This window comes from Ambystoma mexicanum, chromosome 3p, assembly GCF_040938575.1.
Source record: "Ambystoma mexicanum isolate Mex_15411 chromosome 3p, UKY_AmexF1_1, whole genome shotgun sequence".
Classification (NCBI taxonomy): Eukaryota; Metazoa; Chordata; class Amphibia; order Caudata; family Ambystomatidae; genus Ambystoma; species Ambystoma mexicanum.
In genome coordinates this window covers 5,472,629-5,490,201 of record NC_090925.1, presented here as the reverse complement: position 1 = coordinate 5,490,201, position 17,573 = coordinate 5,472,629, and the positions used below count along the sequence as shown (strand labels likewise).

The 17,573-nt window shown below is 49.8% G+C and overlaps 1 protein-coding gene across 2 annotated transcripts in view; it reads left to right on the top strand.

Annotated features, from left to right (window-relative positions):
• The window catches only part of EPHA1 (EPH receptor A1), a 190,301-nt gene that overhangs the window by 134,331 nt on the left and 38,397 nt on the right, over positions 1–17,573 (top strand). The window contains exons 5-12 of one of the 2 annotated variants that reach the window (XM_069650305.1): positions 659–994; positions 2,583–2,707; positions 11,267–11,426; positions 13,678–13,774; positions 15,753–15,808; positions 16,480–16,602; positions 16,911–17,096; positions 17,510–17,571. In XM_069650305.1, coding sequence (XP_069506406.1) covers positions 659–994; positions 2,583–2,707; positions 11,267–11,426; positions 13,678–13,774; positions 15,753–15,808; positions 16,480–16,602; positions 16,911–17,096; positions 17,510–17,571 — 1,145 coding nt within the window. Of the gene's footprint in view, positions 1–658; positions 995–2,582; positions 2,708–11,266; positions 11,427–13,677; positions 13,775–15,752; positions 15,809–16,476; positions 16,603–16,910; positions 17,097–17,509; positions 17,572–17,573 lie in introns of both variants that reach the window. The other variant, XM_069650304.1, reaches the window with a different exon arrangement.

The following is a 17,573-nucleotide window of genomic DNA, read 5'->3' as shown; positions in this document are numbered from 1 at the left end:
GGCCCCAGGACAGCAGAGCTCCCCTGTAGTGCAGCGACCCTCCAGCCAGAGAGTGAGGGCATTGCCCTAAGAAGTCTTCCATGGATTCTTGCCCCAGGGCAGCAGAGCTCCCCTGTAGTGCAGAGACCCCTCCAGCCAGAGAGCGAGGGCATTGCCCTAGGAACTCTTCCATGGATTGTGGCCCCAGGACAGCAGAGCCCCCCTGTAGTGCAGAGACCCTCCAGCCAGAGTGTGAGGTAATTGCCCTAGGAATTCTTCCGTGGTTTCTGGCACCCCAGGACAGCAGAGCTCCCCCTAGTGCAGAGACCCTCCAGCCAGAGAGTGAGGTAATTGCCCTAGGAATTCTTCCATGGATTCTGGCACCCCAGGAAAACAGAGCTCCCCCCTAGTGCAGAGACCCTCCAGCCAGAGAGTGAGGTAATTGCCCTAGGAATTCTTCCATGGATTCTGGCACCCTAGGACAGCAGAGCTCCCCTGTAGTGCAGACACCCTCCAGCCAGAGAGCGAGGGCATTGAAACTCTTCCATTAATGTTTTCATCCCTTGCAGAGCAGAAGTCCCCTGCCCCAGGGAGCTTGCCACAGAGAGACCAATCATGGCTGTTCTAAGATTTTATAGAAATTCTTGATGTATTGTTATTCTCTTTGTCTCCTTTCAAGGGCCACCTTCCACGCCTCGCAATGTCAGCTCATCCATCCAGGGCACGGCAGTGTCTCTGCGTTGGTTCCCGCCCAGCGACCTAGGGGGACGGCAGGATCTGACGTACCAGGTCTCTTGTGAAAAGTGCCCACTGGAGGCAGGTGTGTGCGAGCCCTGTGAGGAAGGCCTGAGCTTTGTACCAGGGGTTGATGGCTTCTCGGAGCCAGCAGTGACTGTGGAGGGGCTGGAGCCGTACTGCAATTACACGTTCACAGTGGAGGCGAAAAATGCTGTTTCCGGGCTGGGTCGTCCCAACCGGGGGAGTGCCACAGTGCATGTTTCTGTTGGACATGCGGGTAAGTGATGTGATGCTTATAGAACTACACTTGGGTAGATTTAAGTCTTTCAGCGCTTGTGGATCAGAGGCTTTAATGCCATGAGTGTCTTCACTCCCTCTATGTGCCCGCTCTCCTGGGTCCTGCTTGTGTCGATGACCAGTCTCATGATATTACAGCACTAGGCACATGTGCAAGCAGAGTTTGCAGACACGGAGCCTGCACCCTAAGTGTAGATCGGTGATCTAGAACCCTTAACTTAGGGTCTATATCCAGGGACCACGGTGGAACATTGGAATAAGGACTCTGGCAACATCAAGGGCTCCAGTAGGATACCCAAAACACAAGAGGTGATGTCTGGAAGGTTTAGAATTCATCTTAACCTTTGGTGTTGCTCTGGGCACCCCTCCAGTAAGATACCCAAAACACAAGAGGTGATGTCTCGAAGGTTTAGAATTCATCTTAACCTCTGGCGGTACTTTGGGCACCCCTCCAGTAAAATACCGAAAACACAAGGGGTGATGTCTCGAAGGTTCTCTGGGCACCCCGCCAGTAAGATACCCAAAACACAAGAGGTGATGTCTGGAAGGTTTAGAATTCATCTTAACCTCTGGCGTTGCTCTGGGCACCCCTCCAGTAAGATACCCAAAGCACAAGAGGTGATGTCTCGAAGGTTTGGAATTCATCTTAACCTCTGGCGTTGCTCTGGGCACCCCTCCAGTAAGATACCCAAAACACAAGAGGTGATGTCTCGAAGGTTTGGAATTCATCTTAACCTCTGGCGTTGCTCTGGGCATCCCTCCAGTAAGATACCGAAAACACAAAAGGTGATGTCTCGAAGGTTTGGAATTCATTTTAACCTCTGGCGTTGCTCTGGGCACCCCTCCAGTAGGATACCCAAAGCACAAGTGGAGATGTCTGGAAGGTTTAGAATTCATCTTAACCTCTGGCGTTGCTCTGGGCACCCCTCCAGTAAGATACCCAAAACACAAGAGGTGATGTCTCGAAGGTTTGGAATTCATCTTAACCTCTGGCGTTGTTCTGGGCACCCCTCCAGTAAGATACCGAAAACACAAAAGGTGATGTCTTGAAGGTTTGGAATTCATCTTAACCTCTGGCGTTGCTCTGGGCACCCCTCCAGTAGGATACCCAAAACAGAAGAGGAGATGTCTGGAAGGTTTAGAATTCATCTTAACCTCTGGCGTTGCTCTGTGCACCCCTCCAGTAAGATACTCAAAACACAAAAGGTGATGTCTGGAAGGTTTAGAATTCATCTTAACCTTTGGCGTTGCTCTGGGCACCCCTCCAGTAAGATATCCACCCTTAGGCAGGCATCTGCAAGCAGCTAATAGGGATGGAGGCTGTTCCAGAAATTGCTGTGGCTGCCATGAAGGTCAACATGTTGCGAGAGCTCTGCAAGGCCTGCCCATGACGGCCAGTGGCCAGATCGCTTGCCAACTGGCGGACACCACTTTTTTCTGACTTAATAGTATGCTTGAAAAAGCATCCTCTTAAGTTGCAGCGCTCAAATGTCCTTCATTTGTTTAGTGGAAAGACAATGATCAATATCCTCTAACCCCAACTCCCACTGTCTTTACTCCATATGTAGCACCTGTGACTGTGTCCCCTCTTCGGCTGGTGGAGCGAGGTGTGCACTCCCTCTCAGTGTCATGGACAGGGCCACGTCAACGCAGCCCTTCTCCGCTGCAGTATGAGGTCACCATTTACCCGAAGGTAAGCGTTTCCCCCCCACCCTGTCTGTCCTTCAAACTCTGCCTCTCCCACTCTGTCCTTTCATCTCAATACCAGATTCTACTCTCTGGGCTGATACATCCTCCCACAGATTCCTCATCTTTTAAATGATCCTGGACCCAGATTGGATCCAGAAAGCTTCTGACGGTCAGCATGGGGACTGGTGTGGAGGCAGCTCTGTTCCATCACAGGACTCCGGGTGCCTCTGTATGGCCAGTGATGTAGCAGTTATATATGGAGGCCCACATTCCTTGTTGACACTTTTCCTTTCTTTCTGTCCACTTGTGGTGATTCACTACATGTTGTCACTTCTTCCAGGGGGGGAGCCCTTTTCCATGAAGCCATGGATGTGAGGCTGCTACCCGATAGTCCCCCTGGGGGTGGTATAATGAAGTAGGATCTCATGGGGAGGGATTGTCGCCACCCCATCCCTCTAGGGAGAGGGATGACCATGTAGCTTATAGCCCTTGGGAGAAGATCGAACCCCCTCACACTCTAGCACCTCCTTCTCCTATCCACTTTGTAGACAGTAGACATATGTACTGTTGTAAAGTTTGAAAAGCAAGGTCCTGGAAAGTACTGAGACGAAGAAGACCATCTGGAATTAGGTAATCCAAGTACTGGGACGAAGTGGAACCCAGGAACAATGAAGAGCAATACCAAGAAGGAACTGCAGTGGTATAGACTTCCGTCGAGGTGTGGTTCCACCATAAAAACCAAAGGACTGCCTGTCGGAGAGACTCAGCTAACCAGGACGAGAGACTGTGAAGCCCGGTGAGTACGAAGGAGATGTAGAGAAGGCCAGGACGGAGCCCAGAGAAATCCGCTCTCAGAGTCAAGAGGACAACGGGACCCCTTTACCCGACGGTGACCAGACTGTACTGGAAGGCTGGTGGACAGTGGAGCGAACACAAGAAGTAGCGCCCATACCGTCACTCCAATGGTGAAGATCCGCGAGGTGAAGGTTACCAAGACACAGAGATGCTCGCACAGCACATGGAGCAGGAGAGAGACCCCTGGAACAACTGGCCATGCATCCCGGGAACAGGCAAGGTAACAGGGCAAGCGTAGGGACCGGTAGGGGCTGGAAGGTACAGGAGGCAGAACGCTGCACAAATATAACAAGAAGGACAATCTTTCTCGTGTCAGTACTTGACAAGCGAGGCAGCCAAGGCAACATAAAGAGAAGGGGAGAGAAACTAGGATTGGAAACTGAAATCAAGAGAGTCCTACGAGTCATTTTTCTCGTTGCAGAACTTGGCAGGGAAGTTGGCCAAGTGGCCCAAACCAAAGAAGAAGAGAGAAACCAGGGCCACAGACCCCCATAACACTCAGTGTTGGGTTTTGTAAGGTTTAGTGAGAATTTGCAGAAATGTGCTAATTCCCTTCTACTTTAGAGACCCCCAGCTCTTTTGCTGGACGCCAGGACTTTTCATTTTTATCCTGGAGAGAGTGAGACCTTTTTCCCACTCTCTCATGTATTTTTATTGTGATTTGGCATATGTGTTTCTTTTGACTTTGGAGTCTGAAAATCTCCTTAGGCATCATCTTTTACATTGTGTCAGACAGCACCTTCAGTGCAGTGACACAGGGAAGTCTTTCAGATTTCCCAAAGGTTTAAATACCTTCTCTGGGATAAACTACTGTTTCCAAGAGCAGTGAAGTGAAATAGACCCAGCACACACTATTTTACCATAGGGTGCTGGAGGGGTTACTTTGTATCCCCTTTGTCTAGTCTCATGTAACATTTTTATGTTACCCTTTCTACAATTAATGGCTGGTAGCAGTGGTTTACTCTTTTCTACTATTGTGTGTTGCCCGGTCTTCTTTTTTCGCCATTTCTTGTTGGAAAGGTCCTTCTCTTTGTGCCAAACCAGGTTTAGTCCCTTTGTTTGTTTTGTCTTTGGCGGGATTCACTGGTGAAGCCCGGCTCTGGCTCCAGCGTGTCTGGCAGGGGCAGGAAGCGAGGGAGGTGCCTGAAACTTGCTGTGCTTAGTCTCCTTGGTTACAGGAATGCGCCCAAAGGTCAGACGGATACAAGTGGCCACAGTTCGAGGGTGTTTATTGTACTCAAGTGGGTATTTGTTGATGGGGAGTTGTAGCCATCCGAAAGAACAGTGCTGAAAAGTCATAATTCCTCATAGCGTTCCTATCCTCTCGCTCTTTATTATACGCAACACCCTTGAACTGTGGCCACTTGTGTCCGTCTTACTTCGATACCATGCTTTCCTTACAGTAGGCAGCCGGGTTCTGCCGATCCCGTAACACTGTTTCAGCCACCTGACATCCCGGTGCCACCGGGATATCATGGCAGGCGGCGGAACGGTAAATCCCCTTTCCAGTGGAGTCCCAGAGGACTCCATGGGACTGGGGTCACTGAAGCACCGGCACTGTTGCTAACGGTGCCGGTGCTTGAGTGAAAACACTGCCGGTAGGGGCCTGAACTCCCAGCAGGTCAGGCCTGCTGTGATTTCTGTGCTGCTACCAACAAACTCGCAGTTGCTGCCAGCACCCTTGTTTCTGGACTGCCAAACATGTAATCAGGCCCAATGTCAGGCTTTGGAGTGAGCCCGGATGGTAGAAAAAGCGGACTCTAAAACCAAGGAATTCCGCAAAAAGGGGGGCCTCTTCGAGTCTGGCAAAACAAATCTGAAACTGCATTTCTGCCCTAAGACCATTGAACCTGCATCGACTGTCCTCGACCTCCAGCTCTACAGGGAATCCTGGTTCTACCCTCACATCCTCAGGGACTTTTTGTGTCAGGGACCCCCTCTCCTCGTTATCCTTTTCTTTTTTTCTGAGCCTCTTGATGATGCCATCTCGGTGCCTTCTCTTCCAGTCAAATCCTTGGTCTTTTCCTGCATTCTCTGGCATGTGGTGATCCTTATCACCTGTTTTGTGCCCGGGTTATGGATGCTCATCCTACAAGCTGCTGTGGCGAGGTCTTCATGAGGCCACATTCAGGCCGGCAATCTTCTGGTTGGGTAGTGCTAAGGGGGACGTCGTCTGTCTTCCTGCTGGTCCCAAACCTTCGTCTTCGTTAGCCCAACCTAACCAGGTCTTCTCAGACTGTGCCTGCCCTAGGGCCCTCTGTGGACCACTGGACCTCACCACCCAACTCCTCCATCCTGGTCCTCCTGATGGTTCAGCGACACAAGCCCATCCCAGACCTCCTCCAGGTAGTCTGTGACCCCCTCCTTCAGTGCCTTGGGGATCCCCACAATTTTTTCTTTTTTTTTTTTTTTTACATTTTTATTTTCAAAAATGTAAACTATAAACTATAACAAGATACATAGACAATTGCAAAACAATATCCATCAAACACAGTAAGGAACAACAAACTATGTACAGTGAAAGATACCCCCCTTACCCCCACAGAGTCACAACATATCCAAAAGATCAAGTTCAGTACAATAAAAGAAATGTACTCCAAATCTTGTTGAATAAAGCACTTTTCTTCTCCCTATGATACAACACTCTCTATTTCCGCCAGATCATTCATTTCAGCCACCCACATATCAATTGGTACAGGAGCAAACGTTTTCCAGTTTCTCAAAATCAGTTTTTTCCCCACCAACACTCCCCGGAAAACCCATTTTCTCTGGGAAGTACTCAAGTCATCCAGTTCCTCATCACTACCCAGCACAACAGTCTTAAAATCCAAATTAATCCTCACATCAAGAACTTTCTCACAAATCCGGTCAAATTCAAACCACATACCCCTCACCTTTGAACATTCCCACAACATATGTTCCATGGTCCCAATTTCATGTACACATGCCCCGCCTTCAGAGCTGTCACTCATCCTCCTCTTCATCATTCCCTCAGGCGTCCAGTAGGTTCTATGTAGAATCTTGATTTTACGTGATCTTTCACCCAGATTCAAAGAGCACAACTTCACATTCTCACAGATCCATGACCAATGGACCTCCGTAATATTCTCATCAATCCTCCTATTCCAATCCAATCTTAGAGCATCATTTGTCCTATACTTAGACGCAATCTGTTTATACACATAACTGACCAAGCCACAGCCACTCACCCCTGGCTTCCAGCCAAGCATATCCATATTGATCCCTACGTCCATATTCACCGCACCCACCTCTCTCTTGATTTTCCGATAATCCGCCAGACAAAAACTCGGAATATCGAACTTTACCTGTAATTCCCTGGCCGTCATCCGATCCGCACCACTGAAAAGATCCCCTCTCCACTGCACCCCGGCCAAAAACCAATCATGCCAGAACAACATTTTCCCTTCATGAGTAACACTAGGATTCAGCCAAACTGAAGCATTCTGATCTTCCAGTGCATTGAAACCTAAACAACCATTCAAGACCAGCCATGAATTCCGCAAACTCTTAGTCAATGGATTCTCAAATTTCGTTTTGCATTGTTTACTCGTCAGCAGAGCCCTTGGAGACAACAGGCCTACGTGACTAGATTCCGCACAAACCCAATCATCATTTTGTGATGTAAGAAAGGTAAACAAAGTACGTGACATAAAAGCCAGGTGGTATGCTTTGAAGTTCGGGACTCCCAGTCCCCCTCTAGATAAGGGCAACTGCAACTTACTAATCCTCAGACGCGGAGGCTTATGATCCCACAAGAAATCTTGCATGAGTCTATCCAATTCACTCCAATACCTACTTCCAATTTCTAACGGGATCATACTCAACACAAAGTTAACTCTAGGAGTCGAAACCATTTTCAAAGCATTCACCTTCCCCCAAAGGGAAAGGAGTAGCAGGTCCCATCTCTCCACACCATTTCCATATTCACTCTCACAAAATCAACAACAGTAGGCAGAATCCAAACCCCCAAGTACAACAGTTTCTCAGCACACCTTTTAAAGCCCAAGCTTGTAATTAACTGTTTGTCACATAACGGTACCAAGGGCAACACCTCTGATTTTGCCCAATTAATCTTGTATCCAGAGCACTGATGAAAGACATCCAAAATATTGATAAGCACTGGCACTGATTCGCCTAGATTTCGGAGGACCAATAACAAGTCATCAGCGTATAACCAAACTTTCTGTAGCATTCCCCAGCAGTTAATACCATGCAGGCCATCTTCAGTTCTAAGCGATATGGCCAAAGGTTCAATACTAAGTACAAATAACAAAGGAGACAGCGGGCAACCTTGTCGCGTGCCTCGTTCCAGGTCAAAAGGTCTCGATCTCAGACCATTAGTTTTAACATCTGCCGTGGAATTGGTATATAGCAGTCTAATCCAGGAACAGAATTGATTTCCAAAACCCATCTTTCCCAGTACCTTAAACATAAATTGCCAGTTGACTCTATCAAACGCCTTGGTGCATGGCTGTCACAGGAGGGAATATTATGGGTATAACGTTAATTAGAGGGAGCTGCTTTTTCTTCATCTTCCTGCAACTCTATCCAGCATGAACGAAGGTGTGGACCTGGACGCAACGCCCGGTCTTAGATGACGAGAGACCTTTATCCTGCTGACAGTTTGGTTCTGTCAGTGGGGGATGTTGGGTACTGAGGCGCATGTGGCTGCATATATTTGTGCCGCCTACGTCACTTCCGGCCCTCGCGACACCCGTGATGACGCTACAAGGGAGTGTTAGGCAGAAACCTGTGGAGTTCCCTTAGGGACCACTGCAAAAGACTTCAGACTACAGGTGTTTGGCAGTAAACCCACTTGGTAGCAGTCTGTACCACACAGATTCACTTGGTAGCTGTGGCTGAGCAGTCAGACTTCTCTCAAGATGAGTTAGGCAGTATATAGAGTATACACAATAGGTACAGAAATACAGTAGCACAAGCAAACACTGACCAGAGCTTTGGTGTAAAAGTATATAATTATTTATTTAAAGACACACTTGTAAATTGCACTAGAAAACAAAGAGGTAAGTAATTTCAACACACAGTCACTATTATATATATACAACCCTAATTATTTTAGATTAATTTAATGAACCGGCGGTATGTTCGAGACTATTTTAAAAAGTGGTAGCCTCGAACAATGAGAAACACCACTTATTTTCAGACAGAGGTGAGCGCTTAACATAAGATGGCACTCTAATAAGTTATGGAAAAAGGGAGGGAAAAGGCAAAGTTATGAAAGCACACGAATTCCAATACTTTTCAAAGAACCACAGTGAGGCAGGTTAGGCAAAGTCTACTGGAGAGCAAGGAAGTTCAAATGCCAGGCCCACTCTTAGAGAGAGCAAGCGAAATGTGTCCAGGATCACACAGTGGGGTTATGCCCAAAGAGTCTTTGTAGATAGTTCATAAAAGATTGAGATCAAATCAGGAAAAGTTAGTTAACAGGCCCCAGGCTAACCCAGGTTAGAAAGTCGAGGATTTACTGTCACCCCGAGCGATCTGTCGCAAGGGAAGCCAGGCGGGACACAGTACCTGAAATGGGAAGAACGCTCCAGCGGGGGCAGTTGTTCTTGGCAGCGGGTGCAAGTCGGTGTTTCGTCCAGAGGAAGAGGAGGTCTCGATGGGGAGGAAAGCTGAAGGTCGTTGCACTGCCAGGGAAGAAACCAGCCGCGAAGTTTCCCGGTTACAAGGTACTACCCTTTTCTTTGCGGTAGTGGTAAACCGTGGTACTCCGGTTGCTGGGGTGCTTGGCACGGGCAAGGCGGCCATGAGATGGTCCAGGAAGGTGAAAAGACGGGCAAACTGGTTATCCCCACCAGTCAAAGGAAGAAGACTCTCCGGACTGGAGATCTCCTCTGTCGTCGGGAAAAGTGGTGAGACGGTTCAGCAGGGCTCCACCGGTGGTGTCGTCATTGCAGGTCGGCTCGGCTTCTCCCTCCTCGGATTCTTTAGGTCATGTGGCGACTTCTGAAGTTCCAGTCCCCAAAGCCCTGCTTTTATGCAGCAAACTCCCATTCATTCAGCCTAGGTGTCAATCAGACATGCTAAGTGGTGAGCCGGCGGCTCACAACTTGGGCCAATCACACAAGAGTGCGACTTGAGTTGCCGAGGCAACTCAGTCCAGGGTGCCTAAACCCCCTGCAACACCCCCTGTGGTACCCAGACAGAGTGGCACCACTTTTGGAGGCTTCTGTGGAGAAGCCCGCCAAAAAGTGGAACAAAGGGATTGACTTGGGTTGGAGTCACAGAAGCGAACACAAACGCCATTTTGGAACCAAGTTTCAGCAAAAAATACCAACCGGTGAATTTATATTAATTTAATAAACCGGCGGTATGTTCGAGGCTATTTTAAAAAGTGGTAGCCTCGAACTATGGGAAAATCCCATAGGAATATATTTGCGGTCGAATATAAAAAGTAGTATCCACTGCCACCAATCAAAACTCGGTCGGGGGGGACTGGACAGTGCCCCCTCGAACAACAGACCCCGGGGCAATCGAAATTGCCCCAACCAGTACGTCCACAATATGATGGTTTGTACTGGTTCTGTTCACAATTTAAGACTAGTAAAGGCAATGGTGACTTTACATGCCCTGGGAGACAGTAGTCAGTCCCAGGGTATGGAGTCTATACTGGGGGGTCACTACGACACCCCTGTGTCACTGCACTCAGGGTGCTGTGTAACCCATATATCAAAAACACATGAAGCCCTATGGGGTAAAGGACCCCATAGCCCATAGAACACATACAAAGTCAAAGGAACACCTCAAATCATGCCCAAGAGTGGGAGAAAAAGAGTCTCGCTCTTGGCAGGAGAAAAAAAAAAACCCAAAAAACCAGCAAAGCTGCTGGGGGACTCACTAGGTTTGGGAAATTAGCCTTTACAGAGAATTCTCCCTAACAGGGAGGCTCCAGCGACCCCTGCTGACTGTTTTCTGGATCCCCTCTGCCCTGCAGTTATAAGGTGGGGTATTTGTGTTATAGGTCAAACGATGGAAAAATAAAGGTTGAATGACAAAAGGGTCGAGTCACTTCGACCGAAAAAAAGGATCGAATTTTTTTTTTTATTATTTTTTTTTTTTGCATTTGAACCTTTTGCTTTCGAGTCTTTAACTGGACACCATGAGGCAGGTCTAGGGAAGGCAGGACAGTTGTGGGAAAAGGGGCGGTTGCAGGAATGCCTTAATATTGGTAAATCTCTGTCTTCCGTGCGAATGCCTTAATATTGGTAAATCTCTGTCTTCCGTGCTTGCAGCTGAAAGGGGCACTTCTGTATATGAGGTGGGGCGACAATTGAGGAGAGAAGCAAGGCCTGTAGAGAAGGTCCGGATTCACAAGAGGGGAAGCAAGGGGCTGATGGCTAGCATGTCCAGGAAATTACTGCTTGCCAAGCCCCCCACTGAGTGTGGGTATTTGTGGGTGGGGAATTATATCCATCAGAAAGAACAGTGCTGAAAAGTCCTTATTCGTCATCGCTTTCCTGTCCTCTCGCTCTTCCTTTCTCTTTTACACTCTCATGAGTTCCTGTCCCATCTTGGGATTCTTTTCCTTTTTCTAATTCTTTCCTTGTCTTTGTTTCCCTCTTTCTTTCCTGCCTGTTCTCTTCTGACCCATTCATCTTCTCTCTCCTGTGCTCCTTCTTGCATCCCCCCCCCCCCTGTGCTTCCGTGTCCTCCTCTTTCACAGGGTGAGGAGGACCACTTCAGCGTGAAGCGCCTGCAGGAGTCCGACCTGACCCTCACCGACCTGCAGCCGGACACGGTCTACCTGATCCAAGTCCAGACGCTGACGCCACTGGGCCCCGGCCCCCTCTCCTTCCCGCAGGAATTCCGGACTCTCCCCCCAGGTAAGAGGTCACCTCGTCCATAGTCTCAGTCAGGCCATGTGTTCTGTTGGACCCTTTAATTCGAGTGATGACCGGGTCCTTTGCCACTTCAGAGATCCCGCAAAGGTTCCGGTTTCTTTCTTTGAAAGGAGAGCCACCCCCTGACCTCGGACATCGAGTCCTGCCCCTTTCCAAGAACATTTTAGAAATGAGCCTGACCACCTTTACTGAAAGAGCGGAGGCAATCCTTGTGAACCTGCGAGAAGCTGAAGGACAAACCAGTGCCATTGGCTGCCCCCTCTCTTGCCTTATATGGGCTGCACCGGTCTCCCATGTGATCCACATGTGAAAACCGCCAAAATATCTATGAAGACATGGGAGGTCTCAAGCTGGGTTTACACTTTCCATAGAAGAAGCGCGTTGGGATGGACAAATCTCCCTAATGCGCGGTCCAGTCCCCTCCCCACCCCGCCTGATCAGCCGTTGTCCATGCGCACTCCCTCGCCTTATTGGGAGCTATGTGCGGTGCACTCCCCTCCCCACCCCTCCTGATCAGCCGTGGTCCATGCGCACTCCCCAGCCTTACTGGCGGTTATGTGCAGTGCAGTCCCCTCCCCACCCCGCCTGATCAGCCGTTGTCCATGCGCACTCCCTAGCCTTATTGGGGGCTATGTGCGGTGCAGTCCCCTCCCCACCCCTCCTTATCAGCCATGGTCCATGCGCACTCCCCAGCCTTATTGGGTGCTATGTGCAGTCCCTCCCCTCCCCACCCCTCCTGATCAGCCGTTGTCCATGCGCACTCCCTAGCCTTATTGGGGGCTATGTGCGGTACAATCCCCTCCCCACCCCTCCTGATCAGCCGTTGTCGATGTGCACTCCCTCGCCTTATTGGGGGCTATGTGCAGTGCAGTCCCCTCCCCACCCCTCCTGATCAGCCGTTGTCGATGCGCACTCCCTCGCCTTATTGGGGGCTATGTGCGGTGCAGCCCCTCCCAACCCTTCCTGATCAGCCGTTGTCCATGCGCACTCCCTAGCCTTATTGGGGACTATGTGCAGTCCCCTCCCCTCCCCACCCCTCCTGATCAGCCATTGTCTATGCACACCCCCTAGCCTTATTGGGGACTATGCGGGGTCCTGTCCCCTCCCCACCCCTCCTGACCAGCCCTTGTTCATGCACACTCCCTAGCCTTATTGGGGGCTATGTGCGGTGCAGTCCCCTCCCCACCCCTCCTGATCAGCCGTTGTCGATGCACACTCCCTCGCCTTATTGGGGGCTATGTGCGGTGCAGTCCCCTCCTAACCCCTCCTGATCAGCCGTTGTCCATGCGCACTCCCTAGCCTTATTGGGGACTATGTGCGGTGCAGTCCCCTCCCCACCCTTCCTGATCAGCCGTTGTCCATACGCACTCCCTAGCCTTATTGGGGGCTATGTGCAGTAGAGTCCCCTCCCTACCCATTCTGATCAGCCGTTGTCCATGCACCGCCCCTAGCCTTATTGGAGGTTATGTGTGGTGCAGTCCCCTCCACAACGCTCCTGATCAGCCGTTGTCCATGCACCGCCCCTAGCCTTATTGGGGGTTATGTGTGGTGCAGTCCCCTCCACAACGCTCCTGATCAGCCGTTGTCCATGCACCGCCCCTAGCCTTATTGGGGGTTATGTGTGGTGCAGTCCCCTCCACAACGCTCCTGATCAGCCGTTGTCCATGCACCGCCCCTAGCCTTATTGGGGGTTATGTGTGGTGCAGTCCCCTCCACAACGCTCCTGATCAGCCGTTGTCCATGCTCACTCCCTAGCCTTATTGGGGGTTATGTGCGGTCCAGTCCCTTCCCACCCCTCCTTATCACCCCTGGTCCATGCGCACTCCCCAGCCTTATTGGGAGCTATGTGTGGTCCAGTCCCTTCCCACACCTCCTTATCAGCCATGGTCCATGCGCACTCCCCAGCCTTATTGGGAGCTATGTGCAGTCCCCTCCCCTCCCCACCCCTCCTGATCAGCCGTTTTCCATGCGCATTCCCTAGCCTTATTGGAGGCTATGTGTGGTACAGTCCCCTCCCCACCCCTCCTGATCATCCGTTGTTGATGCGCACTCCCTCGCCTTATTGGGGGTTATGTGCTGCCTACCCTTAATGGGGGGGGGTAGGTTTGCAGGATGAAATGGGATTCTTGCTGGAAGCACACCCTATACTCTGTCTTCTCAGCGCTACTGATGATACCCCCTGAGGCACAGGAATATCCATCGCACTTTATGACCTTCTTCTCTCGCCTCACAGATCCCAGTGGACTCTCAGCCGGTGCCGCCGCTGCCATCGCCATAGGAGTGCTCCTGGCTGTTGGAGCCCTGGTGCTGCTCCTGTACATCCGGAGGAAGTAGGCAAACACTTTTTAATGCATGAGGGTCCTGCGTGAGGGTCCTACATGAGGGTCCTGCATTGCATGAGGGTTCTGCATATCTGCGCGTGGCTGCATTGGCAGAGCGGTGTGGATGTGCTAGTACAGGAATAGCAGGGGGTTCCAGTCTTGAGCTGTTTGCATTAAAGGAATGGTTCGCCCATAAAATTTTATTTCAAAAATAGAAAGGCAATATAAAACGAATGGCATTTTTTTTTTCGAAGTCCCTATGTAAAATTATGAGCAATTCAAGCTCAAAGATAGCACATGGGGGCGTCCATTTTGTGAAATGGATGCCTGCCGCTGTGCTCGCTTTTGCTTTTGCGGCACTAATGAAGGAAAAGCCAGCCAGCTGTACTAAACAAAAGCTACCACTGGGTGGCTTTTTCTTCATTGGTGCTGTACGCGGAGGACGGGGACCGGAGACTACAGGCAGAAAAGCTGCAGCTGCATCTCGGTAAGTGCTATTTTTTTAATAAAAATAAACACTAGCTGTGTTTTATTTTCTAAGTTTTCCGGGCTGGAGGAGCCCGGAAAACTTAGAAATAAAACCACAGCTTTAAAAACGTATTTATGTTTGCGGTCGCTTTTGAAGCGACCGCAAACATGAATACAACGTTATTGTGCTTGAAAACGCTGAGGTTTTTCTTTCTAAGTTTCTCAGGCTCCTCCGGCTCGGAGGAGCCTGAGAAACTCATAAAGAAAAACTTCGGCATTTTCAAAAACAAACGCGTTGTGTTTCTGCCTGCCGTGGCTATCACTTTGGGTCTCTGGTGCTCCCCCATGGGAGCACCGGAGACCCAAAGTGAAAGCCAAGGCAGGCAAAAACACAACGCGGTTGTGTTTACATGCCGCAGTGTTTCTGTCTAAATCTGATTTTCCATTTAGGGCTCTCGGGCTCCCCACGGGGGGCCCGAGAGCCCCAAATGGGAAATTCTAAATTCTGCAGTGTTTCTGCCTAAATCTGCTTTCCCATTTGGGGCTCTAGGGCTCCCCGTGGGGAGCCCTAGAGCCCCAAATGGGAAAGCAGATTTAGGCAGAAACACAACGCGGTTGTGTTTGAAAACGCTGCGGTTTTTCTTTGAGTTTCTCAGGCTCCTCCGAGCCGGAGGAGCCTGAGAAACTTAGAAAGAAAAACCGCAGCATTTTCAAACACAATAACTTTGTATTTATGTTTGCGGTCGCTTTTGAAGCGACCGCAAACATAAATACAACGTTTTTAAAGCTGCAGTTTTATTTCTAAGTTTTCCGGGCTCCTCCAGCCTGGAAAACTTAGAAAAAAAACCTCAGCTAGTGCTTATTTTAAAACAAAAATAAATAGCACTTACCGAGATGCAGCTGCAGCTTTTCTGCCTGTAGTCTCCGGTCCGCGTCCTCTGAGTCCCGGCACCAATGAAGGAAAAGCCACCCAGTGGTAGCTTTTGTTTACTACAGCTGGCTGGCTTTTCCTTCATTAGTGCCGCACAAGCCAGCACAGGCGGGCAGCCATTTTACAAAATGGATGCGCCCAGGTGCTTGCTTTTTCAATTTTTGAGCTTGAATTGCTCAAAATTTTACATAGGGACTTCGAGAAAAAAAAAACACCAATCGTTTTTTTTTTAGGTTGCCTATCTAATTTTTAAATAAAATTTTTTGGGCAAACCATTTCTTTAACTGGAGGAGGTGCATGTTGGGTTTGGGGAGTATCGGCAGGACTACCTGCGACTCCTAGGATATCTGCAAAAGGGGTATTTTAGATCATGTCGGGGGTGCATCGGGAAAAAGGTCCAAATGGTGGAAAAGCCGGGGATGATTTTGGTCAATATTGAGATGCATAGTAAGAGCTTTTTTAGGGTTCTTGCTCCTTTCATATCAAGTGATTTTGCAGGTCACGATTGAGGTACATTAGCAGAACTTTATTGGTCGATTTCCTCCTAGAGCAAGGTGACCTATCTTCTAATCTATTGCTTTGTTGCAGACGGTCCCGTCGCAGGCGAGGCCGCCCTGATACCAGCTCCTCCGGCTCAGACAGAGGTAAGGTCTCGGCCAACTCTTAACGTTATCTTCTGAAGCCAAAGCGAGTCAGGGTTGGATGGATCTTAAAGGTTGCTTTAGCCATGCCTCAAGGTCCTCACTTTACACACACTGCAGTTGACGGGTTTAAGTCCAGACTGTGCGGTCTGACAACGTATCCATTATTGGCCACTTTGAAACCAGTGCCCTTGGTTCTGTGGGTGTCCAGAGGGGATTGTATGCACTAGTGCCACTGTGTCCTGGTCCTAATAGCCCAGGATTGCAGTGGCCGGGCAGATATCCCCAAGTGGGACCTTGCACATTCGTAAGAAAGGGCCACCTGAGGTTTCACCTCTAATTGAGCCTCTCTTCCAAGGGAACTGATGCCCCTCCGAAGACCAAAGCTCAGAATTGTTCTGTACTCGCTGCATTGTTGTGGCCATCTTGGTGCCAAGGGGTGGAGCCAACATCTCAGCTGTACCCATGGATTGAGATTTAGGAGGAGATAGTGTGGGGAGTTGCGGGGTGTAGTTCCCTGGGGGCTTGTGTACTTCACCTCCCCGAGCATGGCGTGAACATGTCTGCCAGAGCCCGGATCTCTGTATGTATTGATCTTCTTCATTCCACCATTGCTCCCATGACGGTGGCCTCTTTCTCTGCTGTGCACCCCTTGCCTCATTGCTGTGCAGAAGAGAAGGGACTTCTGAAGCCCTATGTGGACCTGCAGGCCTACCAGGACCCGTCCCAGGCTTTTCACCAATTCACCAAGGAGATAGACCCGGCGTACATCACCACAGAGAACGTGATAGGAGAGGGTGAGTCTGGTTCATTCATGCCCCCTCCACATAGTCGAAGGGAATGTGAGAGCCTTCTCTTATTCTCTTTCTCTTGGTGCATGTGTCATGCAGACGCTTCTGCCTCACCACCCCCTCTCTGTCCTTCTCTGCACTCCTCCACTGATGTCCGCTTTTCCCTCCCACCATCTTCATGCCACCAAAGACACTCCTTCCTGTCTCTTCTCTCTCACCCCCACTAATTTTACTCCCTCGTTGACTGACATCCACTGTCACTTCCTGCCTCTCTTCACTATCACATAGAATATCTGTTCTGACTTCCCCTGCAGGTGAGTTTGGTGAGGTGTTCCGTGGCTCTTTGCGTTACCCTGGGAAGGAGCGAGTGACCGTGGCCATCAAGACCTTGAAGACAACGTACTCTGACTCGCAATGGTGGAACTTCCTTCGTGAGGCCACAATCATGGGACAGTTCGGCCATCAGAATATTGTGCGCCTGGAGGGTGTGGTCACCAAACGTGAGTGGAGCAGAGAATTTTATCTCACTAACTGGCTACTTCTAGGCTCTCGCCCTGTTCATGTACAGGGGGTCTCTCTTTTTCTGCAATGGTTTATAGCTCTCTTCTTTTCTGTGCATGTCACTGCCTCCCTCCAACCTCTGCCTGTCCGTATCCATTAAATGTTCTCCAATCCCCCACCCCAGCTTTTATTTTCTCTTGTGTTTTTGAAAACACTTCCTTTATACGAATTGCAAAACCAAAAGGTTATGGCCGGAAGGCTTTGAATAGATCATAACCAATGGCACAGCTCTGGCAATTCTCCCGACCATCGTCTCTCAGCCTGCCAAGCCATTACAGAAGGGGAAAGGCCAAATGCAATCATGTTTGGTAAAGGGCCGGCCAGTAATTCTTGATTACGTGTCTCCCTGCAGAGAAGCCAATGATGATCGTCACAGAGTATATGGAAAATGGAGCTCTGGACGCCTTCCTAAAGGT